Source organism: Cystoisospora suis, assembly GCF_002600585.1.
Source record: "Cystoisospora suis strain Wien I chromosome Unknown contig_6323, whole genome shotgun sequence".
NCBI classification, from domain to species: domain Eukaryota; phylum Apicomplexa; class Conoidasida; order Eucoccidiorida; family Sarcocystidae; genus Cystoisospora; species Cystoisospora suis.
In genome coordinates, this window is record NW_027159112.1 from 1 (window position 1) to 11,440 (window position 11,440).

General features: G+C 40.8%; 3 protein-coding genes across 3 annotated transcripts; 1 reads left to right on the plus strand and 2 right to left on the minus strand.

The window, feature by feature from the left end:
• Positions 1-49: 49 nt before the first annotated feature.
• On the minus strand, positions 50-1,827 carry CSUI_009915 (uncharacterized protein). The gene is made up of 2 exons (XM_068070024.1): positions 968-1,827; positions 50-252 (listed from the first exon to the last, which is right to left on the minus strand). The coding sequence occupies exon 1, from the start codon at positions 1,576-1,578 to the stop codon at positions 1,330-1,332; it is 249 nt and encodes an 82-aa protein (XP_067917998.1). The 5' UTR covers positions 1,579-1,827; the 3' UTR covers positions 50-252; positions 968-1,329.
• A 465-nt stretch (positions 1,828-2,292) lies between these two features.
• Positions 2,293-4,908, minus strand: CSUI_009916 (uncharacterized protein). The gene is made up of 3 exons (XM_068070025.1): positions 4,556-4,908; positions 4,027-4,111; positions 2,293-2,865 (listed from the first exon to the last, which is right to left on the minus strand). The coding sequence occupies exons 1-3, from the start codon at positions 4,617-4,619 to the stop codon at positions 2,766-2,768; spliced, it is 249 nt and encodes an 82-aa protein (XP_067917999.1). The 5' UTR covers positions 4,620-4,908; the 3' UTR covers positions 2,293-2,765.
• Positions 4,909-5,152: 244 nt separating this feature from the next.
• On the plus strand, positions 5,153-8,175 carry CSUI_009917 (vivax protein). Its single transcript, XM_068070026.1, has 3 exons — positions 5,153-5,762; positions 6,222-6,338; positions 7,387-8,175. The coding sequence occupies exons 1-3, from the start codon at positions 5,482-5,484 to the stop codon at positions 7,391-7,393; spliced, it is 405 nt and encodes a 134-aa protein (XP_067918000.1). The 5' UTR covers positions 5,153-5,481; the 3' UTR covers positions 7,394-8,175.
• Positions 8,176-11,440: the final 3,265 nt, after the last annotated feature.

The following is an 11,440-nucleotide window of genomic DNA, read 5'->3' on the forward strand; positions in this document are numbered from 1 at the left end:
CGTGGTCCCGCTGGGCTATCCCCTACGTTTGTAGCTGGGCTACGCTTCCACATCCCGAAGCTGAGCCGGTGCCTGTGGCAGGCACAGCAATCTTCACTTCTCATTGTAGGAATCCGAGCTATTACATGAGGGGGTCTTCTCCTGTCTCTCCCTCTATGTTATTCCTCGTTAACCTCAGCCACCCGTCGTGTCTCTCTGTGCATGGATGGGTGGATACGTTCCTTGCCTCGCCAGCTATATATGTATATACATCTGTATGCATATATACATCCATAGAAACATAGCTGAACATACAGGTTCCTATATTCTCATCGACTGCATGCGCGTACATTCATATCTGTGTAAAACCGGACATGTAAGTTTTCCCTATCGATCTATCTGTCTCTCTTTATACACCTTGTCCGCCTACGATCTGATAGACGCTAATCCCAGATACATTCCTCAATGAAATTGGGAGACAGCTGTCGTGGAAAGTCTCGCCTTTTCTTACGCCCAAGTCAAGTAGTACTGATAGGGAGCGGTTGCGAGGATTGCAAGAGATAGAACAAGAAAGAAGGGAAGCGAGTACAACAAAACGATGCGAACCTCTCGATCTCGTCGCGAGGCTCTGTTAAGACTCTGTCTACATCCCTTAAGCAGTGAAGAAGACAGGAAGACAGTTCATACCTGGTCTTCTTAGCCTTCCTACTATACCACCTCGCACCAGTTCTTTTGCCAATCAAATCGCAGGGTTCCGAATATAAGCCGACCAGCCTCTCCCAGTAACACTACATCATTAATTTTATCAAGCGAGTCTCTCTCCCTCTTCATATGTGCGTATATGTATACATATATCTTAATATCTATGTGTATCTTTCTCTGTATGTACTTCTGTATGGGTCCTTTTCGATACTGGGCGATAGCCTAGATTTCTTCTCGCACTTCTGAATGATAAAAGAACAGCAATGACACGATTGATAGGAATTACCTTGCCCATCGAAAGAGAACATGCATCCTTGTTTGAAAGAGAGATACCCAAGTCTGTGGTGTATGTACAGCTGAAACGCACAACACCATCTTTGAAGTTCTCTTTTCTTTCTTCTTCACCATCGAGCTTTTCTTGGTAATGACCACTTTTCACTCCCTTTATTGATGAACAACTACTATCTATCTATCTATCCATCCATCTCTCACTTCTTTTCTTGTCTCCTTTTCTATTCATCTGCCTTTTCATGGTTTTCCTCTCTTCTTTCTCTTCCACAATAGTTATGCAATGACCTAAGTGTTCTTACACGCTATGGTTTATTCATCTTTTCCTTTCAAATAATCTCTCTTCTCTTTACCTATCCTTCATACACTTCTCTTTTCATCCAGCCATTTTTTAGCATTGCTAGAAAGAGAGAGAAAGAGAATCTGCTCTCTTCTTCCGAACCGCGAGTGAAAGGAAAAGTCTATCTTGGTCGTAGCTTTCCTCTTCTTGGAATGAAAGAGAAGGCAGTAGTGCAGAAGTTGTCTCATCAGCGGCTTGTTTTGCTCAACACCGTCAAGAATGCTATCTCTCTCTGCGACGATAGAGAGGGAGACTGTAGACGGCTCCATGCCTAGTCATACATACACAGATATCTATGTAGAGAGAGGGAATACAGATGGATAGATCTCTAGACAAGTATGTAGATATACATGTATATGGAGAGAGATGGAATAGATGGGTATGGGTATACCCATCGATGTATATAACTTTCTGAAGAAAGATGTGTCTACACGCATACGCAGAGCTAGACATATATATCTATGTATATACATGTATGCTGATACATCTCTTCATGTCTGTCTGGCTGTCTTTTTGGAGATACACAGGCTCATTCTTCAGGAGCTTCCATACATAGTGAGCACACCTATATCAACATATATATATATATATATATATGTGTACATGCATATATATATATATATATATACAGCTAGTCGCATATTAAGCCAAATATCCATCTATAGAAACTTTCAGTCAGAGGGAGAGAGAGCTCGAGGAGAGAGAAAGACGTGAGAAATTGTCCCTCTGTGCTTCTGATGTTTTCTACTAAGAGAATCGAAAGCGCCGACCCAAGAAGAGGAATGAAAAAGAGAAGCAGAGAATCCTTAACTACGACGAAGAAGAAAGAAGTGATCTTCCTTGATGTCTCCACTTCCTCTCTTCTCTTCTTCGGCCAGCACGTGACTGAAAAGAAGAAGAAAAGACGAAGATGATTTGGGTACATCTCCATTCGCGAGAAAGAAAGTCTAGAGAAGAAAGACACTCAGAACCATCCTCCTGCTAGATCTTCGTATTCCATGCAAATGGAGTAACACAGAGAGGAAACGAGAGAGAGATGGAGTTGTGCTGCTTGAAGAGGAGAAAGGTGGGGACTGTAGAGGATTGAATGAAAGATCAAAAAGAAGTCTCTTCCTCTTTTCTCACTTCTACTAATAAAGAACATTCACTAGTCTAGTGGTCATCCTTCTCCCTTAGCATCGACACTATTATCATCATCATCATCGAGCATCGACATCACTGTCGTCATCATCATCAGCATCGACACTGACAATCGACACCATCCTTCCTAAGAAGAGCATCGATACTCTTTTCCTCCAGACAAGTTTTGCGAATACATTTATGTAAACTCAACAGACCTCAACGACGAAGAAGAAAAACAGACGCAAACAAAAACCAAAGGAAGGACATGAAGAAAGACAGAAAGTAGCTTACAGAAATGTATGAAGGAAGATGAAGAGGCTATTTCAGTTGACCTTTACTTAGGCAGTTTCTTCAGGAAAGTGAAGAAACGATCATAGAAAGTATGAGAATCGAAAGCCCTCTTGGCGTAGCAGTAATCTAGACAAATGTCGATCCTGAAAAGAAGAAAAGAAAGCAAAGAAAATCGAGAGAAAAGCCTAGTGGAAGAGAAGAGACAAAGGAGGGGAAGAAGAAGATGATGAATAGCAAGGGGAGAAGAAGAATCGATTTCGAGACAAAGAAGAGAAGCTAGCTCTCTCAAGCAAGAACACCAGGCCTTCTCTTCACTTGGCTTTTCTCTCGCCTTTTTTGCTTTGAATGACAGTTGGTCTCTCACACAGATGATTCACACACAACGCTTATGTATATACGACTATGTATGGAAGAATATCTATGTAGGTGTATAAATATGTATATGCCTGTATGTATACGTATGTATGTATAATACAGAGGGTGTACGGTATGATACAAGCGCTAAATTCCTTGCGCCGCGATTTTGAAGTTTACGTCATAAGAGGCTTGCTGCGCCCCTGTGAGGTGCGCTTGAGAAAGGAAGTGCATGCAAACGGCTAGCCACAGCCATGCGAATGTGAAGAGCAATGAAATACAAAAGACTTTATTCACACCCACAGAAGTATAAAAACACACATGAGACAGAAAGAGCTACACATATACCGATGAACAATTATGTTGTCACTTGCACACATACATATATATATATATATATATGTATATATATGGAGATGCGAGGAGCATGGGAAAGAAGAGACAGAGAAAAGAAATGACTTGACAGGAACACTCATAGAACGCTTTTTATCCTCTCAACTCCTCTACAGAAGAGGTGTTTACTGCATGGTATGTACACCTCTACATCTACAGAGAGAGAGAAAAACATGTCGATACATACATATACACATACACATCGAAGAAAGTACATGACAAGACGGATGGTGCAAGAGACGGAATTCTATGAGAGTGGGAGTTGAGAAGTCCAATAAGCACAGAAAAGCTTCGTGTAAAAAGGTGTCATAAGAATAGAAGAAAGACACAGAATGACGATAATAGAGAGTTAGAAACAGGTCTCTCAAGCTGTATATAGAAAGGTGTATGTACGTACAGCATGTATATACACCCAAGTGGACAATAGAGACTTATGATTGAAGATCATTCCGTAGAACTCTTTGAGCTTGTAAAGAGAACAAGGAAAGAGGAGGGAAAGAAAGAAGGTATCTTGAAGTGAGAAAGAATGAAAGCTTTTCTTCTGTTAGGCTTCATACCATTCCTTCTTCCTTGGAGTGATCAGGCAGGCTACAGACAGAGTCGAAAAGGTAAGAAAACCAAACGTCGCAGACAACCGGGGACCTGCAGAGACACCCGAATGAAGAAAAAACAGAAAAAAGAAAACATCCCTTATATACGGAAGCATTACCTATCTATCTATCTATCTATCTTTGATCTATCTATCTATCTATCTTTGATCTATCTATCTATCTATCTATCTTGACGTAGACTTGCAGAGAATATGAGAAAGAAGAGCCTCCTGCTGGCGCGTGGTTGCGAGACAGAAAAAAGAAGAGATAGATGCGGAGACAGATTGAAGATAGATAGAGAGACAGATTCAAGATAGAGAAATAGATAAAATGCACCTTCAAAGAAACGAAGTTTCATCTAAGGAAAGCGGGAGAGAGATAAAAGGCGAAGGAACGAGAATACCTCTATTACTGAGAGGTGTATATACATACACCCGGAAAAAGAAAGAAATAGAGAGAAAGAGGAAGTGAGGTATGAGGCTCTCTCTCAGTTTACCGATTCCTCGTGTTGACCGTCTCCATGGCTGCACGTCAGCAGGAGAAGCCTTTGAGCTATCCATTTTCTCTCAAACCTTGTAAGGGAGAGAAACAGACAGAAAACGAAGGAAGAGGTTCTCTCTTGAAGGGGCTTTTCTTCGATTGATGCGCAAGTAAAGAACAGGCGGAAGAGGAAGAGGAAGAAGAAGAAATGTCGGGAGAAAAGTCAGACTGATGACAAGCGCAGAGAGGATTGAAGAAGAGGGAACGTGTTGAAAAGAGTTGCAGTTTCTATAGACTTCTCATTTAGACATACGTACGAGTAGGTGAACATACACCGGACAGACAGACTCCGTCTTTGTCAAATCACATGTGCTCTTGACTGTTTCCTTCCTCGGCTAGTCCCGTTGCATGCCTACAAGAAAAAGAAGATAGATGGAACAAACATGAACCCATCAACATACTTTACAAGAGTCCTTTCCCGCCACATTTAGTCGATCAACGACGGTTAAAGTCAGTGGACCGACTAAGGTATTGAGAGAAAACCATCGGTTAATAGAAGAGGTGTCACAAACGACTACCAAGTGTACAGGCACATTTTTCTCGGATGGAAATGCAGTTCCTCAGCGGAATTTCTCTTCTATAAGACGAAGCTTGCGAAACTAAGAAAGAGGCATTGTTGTTGTTGGTAGCTCTTTCCAATAGAAGCTCTTCTGAAAGTGTTCCAGACGAAGAAGAGAATCTTTTCCGGTTGTAGTCAGAACTCTCGTTGGGGTGTACGTACACCTCATCTACTTTCGTCATCGCTGCCTCTGATAATTTTTTCTCTCTCTTCCCTGTGTTTTCTTCTTTCTTTCTCGAAGTAATCCATAGAACTTCTGTCTCTATCCTTCTTTTCTTTCTTTTCTCCTTATTTGAAAGACGAAGAAGAAAGACATAGCCAACATGTCGATTTCCAAGAAGTTTCTCCTTAACCTCCTTCCCCGGTCCCATCATCATGTTGAGAGAATCCCAGCTGGGAGATCAGGGTTTCTTCTTTCTCTTTCTTCTCCACGCCTAGGGTCTCCGAAATTCGAGCAGAAGATGCTTGGGTCTTATCCTGTGTCTCCCGAGTTCGAGATGGTATGGAGAGATCGCATGACAGCTCATGGAGGGTATATACAGCAGACCATCTCTCCTTATCAACTCAAGTTCATCTACCCCTTCTGGCATACATTTCCAGCAAGGTAAATTCCCAATCATCAACGAGATGACTCTCGGCTAAGCACACGTGAGCTAATCGTAGAGAGGAAGAATAAGATGTGGCTAGGGACATAGGCAGATAGATAGGGAGGTCCACACCTAGGTATAACGTTAGATGCAGGTATATACAGATAGGAAGACAGATAGATCTTCTATATGATAGGGGTGACCTGTTTAGATGAGCAGACAAGGGTTTATTTTGCTCTACGCCGTATATATACCCTTATAGCCAGCAGGGGAAGTACAGCTTCTTCAGTCATTCTACGTGCCTCTCTTTGTATGTGTATCTCTAGTATCTTTCCCTTCATTCACCTCTTCTTTTGTATCACGATCAAGTGGATGTAGGTACACTCTCTTCTCTTCTCTTTTCATCTCCTCTCTTCTCTTGTCATCTTTCTCTCCTTCGTTTCTTTCTTCTTTTGATCTCTGTGTGTGACGTATAGATGCTGGGCGAAGTTTAGCGCGTATGCGTGGCCGTGGATTTGGCCTGGAATGGTGACTTTCTTTCTTATCACTAAGATGCATCACGACGCAGAAGAAGATGTACGAGACAAATACTGGTAAGCTAGCCACACGCAACAATATAAAGACAAGAAAAACGAAGAAAAAGTGATAGGAAAGATATCTGAAAAGATGAGGTGCAAATGTGCAAAGAAAATGGATTTCTATTATCCTTCCTCAAGACTCCACGAAGATGCATCCGTCTCTTTCTTTCTCTCTTGGCTGTGTATCTGTCTTTTCCTTCCTCTTCATTAGTTTTCTTCTCTCGATATATGACTATGTGCACACATACATCTACATACATACTACATCTATATAGATATATACGCGTACAGCATACCCATACATGAAGAGAGAGAAAGAGAGAGTTTACTTCCCTTCTGTCGTTATGAAGTGTGTCTCCTGTTGCCTCGTCATCCGCTGCTTTCCTTGGACTATCCGTTCATCTGTCTATATGTAATCCATCTGTAAGCCAAACCAATCTCGATCTATAGATGGATCTACCTATGTATCTATCTATTTCCTTGTTTCTTTCTTTGTTAATCTCTCTCACTCTTTATTTTCTTCCTTTCTATTTCTGTGGCGCTGAGTGTGTGTGTGAGAGGTTGAATAGAGTGACAGAGAGAGAAAGGACTTTCATGTCAAAGAGAGAAGAGTCAGAGAGAGAGATAGAGAAGAAAGACACTTGGACATGCGTGCATGCATGCATTCGTTCATTAGACACTTTAAAGAAGTATCTGCTGAAAGAGTGCCATCATTGCTCTTTCTCCTGTCTTCGACTATACTCCTCCCTTCATCTTTGCATCTTCGTACGTTTGTCTGTACGTATGTGGGTTTGTATATGTATGTACAGGTATGTATGTATGCATGTGTATGCATGTATGAATGGAGAAAAGACAACTGTGCAGACAGAGAGAAAGTGTATATCCAAATGCTTGTGGATGTTCGAATGGTCGATAGCTGAAGGACCTAAAGCTTTCTTCTTCTGTTTTACCTGTCTCGGCCTTGTCTCCTACTGCTGTGAAATCTTTCTTTCTTTCTTTCTCAAGCTTTTCTTTGTCCTTCCTTCAATCTCTTCTCTTTTTTCTTCTCTCTGTTTCTTTTTAGGTATTAAAACAATACGGGGGCCAATGTTCACACCAAAGATAAATCTTCCTCTTTCTCTCTCTCCTTCCTTCTCTTTCGTTCTTTCTTTCTTGCTTTGTCTCTCTTTGTCTGTTGAGAGGCTCAAGAAGTCTTCGTACTTCTCTTAGACTAACTCAGTCATAAGGCCCCTGAGAGAGAGAAGCCGTCTTCTTTTCTTTCTCTCTCTTTTTCTTTCTTCACATGGAGTGTCTCGTTTTTTCTTCTCGGGATCTCCAAGAGAAGAGGAATTCCTCTTCAAAAGAAAGAGGAGAAAGTAAAAGAGGAGTGCTCTATAGTATGTGCTATGCAACGGCGCGCTCTTCCTGCCTTACAACGATGGAGAGACATCGTGAGACATAGACTCGCAAAACAGATACAGAGAGAAGAGAGAGAAGAAGCCATCCAACATGAAGTTATGAACAAAATACGAATCATGGACTCCCATTTATGATGAGAAAGCAAAGAGGAAGAAGAAGAGGAATAAGACTCCTACTTCTTTGTCTTCAAATGAACAAAGTTCTGTCGAGAAGACCTACTACAGCAGCAACAAGCCGTCTCTCTTTTTTCCTTCTATCGGCTTCGGACAGACAAGAAAACACAAGGCCATGTGTATATCTCTATCTATTTATATAGAGTGGATCTCCGAGTGTATGTGTATATACACCTGGAGTGTATATACATCTATATGCACTGCATGTGTGTATGTATATCCATCCTTCTTGATGTACATGCATGCATGTGTCGTGTATGTCTGTATAGAGAAAGGAGAGGTGTATGGAAATTTGTTCTTTTGCCTTTTGAGAAAAAATACATGTAAAGACAGCACTTCTCACTCACCTCCTTTCATCTTCTCTTTTTTGACGTCTGTGAACATTCTTGAAGAGTCTTCTTCTTCTTTCCGTTTCTCTTTCTGTTAGGAGAAAGGAAAGAAAAAGAAAAAGAGAAGAAGAAGACCAACAGCAATCAAGCACGTCTTCAGCTCTAGCCGCTACAGTAAAGGAAGCCCTTGTCGACTTCTTTAATCCTTCCTCCTTCTATTACACCCGAACATCTCACACTTTCGCCTATTGTAACTCTCCTTACTATCGTGATAGCTATAAGAGTATATCAACCTACACACACATAGACTTCCTTTCTTACGCATGTATGTACATGCATACACATGACTCATATATTGATCCCTATATATAGGTAGGTATATATATATATAGAGAGAGAGAGATGCAGCTTACCTGCACGGTGTATAGGTCATTTTCAGGAGAGAGTGAAAGAAAGAAGAAAAATATATAGGGTGACTGAGAAGAGAAGATAAAGGCTGAAGGAACGAAACTGCTGAAAGACAGAGACCAGTGTGTATCTCTAACTGTTTACAGGCATGTGTATATACACGTAGTAAAGAACAACAAGTGATAGCAATGCAACGGAATAGAAGAATATAGAAGTCTACCGATAAAGAATAGGTTCTCTGATAGATGTGAAGGAGCTGAGAAGAGACAAAAGATAAGATATATAGAGATAGATAGATAAATGGATTCATACCTCCACATCATACATGTATACCGCGGTTCACATAATACAAGAGACCCACGCTTGCTATTCTACTATTTTCTTTCTTTCGAGCTTCTTGTTTGAAGTTTCAGTAGATAGTATCCTTGATGTGAAAGAGTTATGAAGGTCTAGGCTGAAGAGGAAAAGTTTGACACTTCTCACCTCTCTCTCTCTCTGTGTAACTTTCATTAGTGATCTCTCAGGAAAGCACGCTGCCTGGAAAACAGACATGAAAGATAGTACCAAGAGCAAAAGAGAGACTGAAGATAGCCTTCTCTTTTCTATTGTATCCTCCGGGGCTCTTGTGTATTCTAAAAAGAAGGAAAGGCGATGAAAAGTGAAGGGACAGTTACTCACCCTACTTCTTCCCTCTTCTCTTCAAGTCCAAATAGAATGAACATATACCCACTCTGACACTTGTCACTCTATAGCTGTATCGATGTAATTAATGTGTATATCAGTCGGTAGAATAGGCATAAACTGAAGGCGTCTCGTATTTGAGAGACACAGATGATAAGAAGTTAACTATTTCTATCGGTCAGGAAGCTATAGATACACATGTATACACATCTACATAGATATCTAGATGTATAGGTACACACATGTATATGACGAAGCGGAGGAGTTTTGTGAGCCCTCCCCCTTGTAGTTGAGAGGAGCCTTTTTCGATACTACAGCCATGAAGGATAAGAATGACTAGTCGCTTGTGTGAGAAATCTTCTATATCAACCCGAAGAAGAAGAAAATCAGGAGGGCCTTCAGCAGAGAGATGGGTGTGGATAGATGGATACGAGGTGTATGTACACCACGAGAACATGCTCCTGCATGCAGTACCAAGGTAGCCTTGGGCAGAGGTGCAGACGGTTTGAGAAGACTTCTCCTCTTCTTTGTTCTTCCTTGGCTTGCTTTCTGACAGTCGCCGTGTGTATGTACACTCTAACGGACTCACTCGAGCGGCACTCCACCTTTACGAGAGTGAAGCTTACGTAGATACGCAATTCAGACAGGTAGATAGATAGACCGGCAGAATAAAGATAGATAGATAGAGTTAGATCAAAGATTGACAGATACAAAAAAGAAAGATCTAAGGACCAGAGATAGATTCAAGATAGATCAATGGATTTGAGATAGAGACAAACAAATAGGCAGAGAAACGCAAGAGATAAAAATAGAGATAGACAGGACATGGAGTGATGATGGGCTGTCGTGTGTCTATAGACAGTTCTTCTCTGTCTATCTCTCTCTATGTTGTTCCTGTAAGCTTATAATTCTATCTTCTAATTCTCTTTCCTTATCATATCATTGACGAGTCAGAAAGGACGAAAGAAAGTGGGGAGAGAAGAAGGAATGAACCCAGAATTCTATCAGACCGTGACTAGAATACCAGAGGGGTAGTGTAAGGGTTCTCTGAAGGAAGACGAAGAAAATGAAGGATAGATGGAAGGAGGCTACATGAAGAATTAGACGGATTATACAAGATATATGTAGATATATTTCTCTCTCTTTGTCCCTCTCTCTATATATATATGTAGGTTTGTTATCTTGATAGAAGAAGATCTCGTCAAAAACCTTGATCAGTACGAGAAGACTTCCCTATTCTCTCCCCCTCTTCATTCTTCTCCTCTTCTATCCCTCTATCTTCCACTCTCCTTCCTCTCCCTACCTCTTCTATGACTGTCTCAGTATTCATCTGCCTATCTTCTTATCTTTATCTATCTATCTATCTATAATCTATCTTTAGTCTGTGTGTCTGTCTATCTCTACCCTACCTATGTATCTGTATCTATTCCATTCACCCATCCTTAATCTATCTGTCTATCTATCTTTGATCTCTCTATCTATCCATTCCTAGTCGAATTGCCTGGCTGTGCCTAGCACGGGGAGAGGTAATCTCGACATGTTTGGGAAAGTGGGGGTTCGGCTCTCTTTCTTCCTTTCTTTTTCTTTCTTTTTTTCTTTCTTGATCTTTCTTTCTTTCTTTTCATAGTCCATCATCAATGCTGGGTCCGTCCCCAGTCTCTTCCATAAAGGTCTACCTTAGTATGGCGAAGTTCTTTTCTACTCATCCTTCTCTAGAAAACAAAACCTTCTTAGGATAGAGAGAGAGGCTGAAGATAGGCAGATAGCTTAAAGATAGATAAAGAAAACAATCCATACATCTTCCTACCTATACAGACTCGCCAGTCGACATAAAGTGTATGTAGAGACAAAGAGAGAGAACGAGCGACCGAACTATGTTGAGAGAGAGAGAGAGAGACATGCATCTAAAGGAAGAAGGAAAGCAAGTTCCTTGTGAGCAAAGAAGAGAGAAGTAAAATATCTATCTATCTTTAATCTACCTATCTATCTATTCATCTATCTTTAATCTATCTATCTTTAATCTAACTATCTTTAATCTATCTATCTTTAATCTATCTATCTATCTATCTTTAATCTATCTATCTATCTATCTATCTTTAATCTATCTATCTATCTTTAATCTATCTAT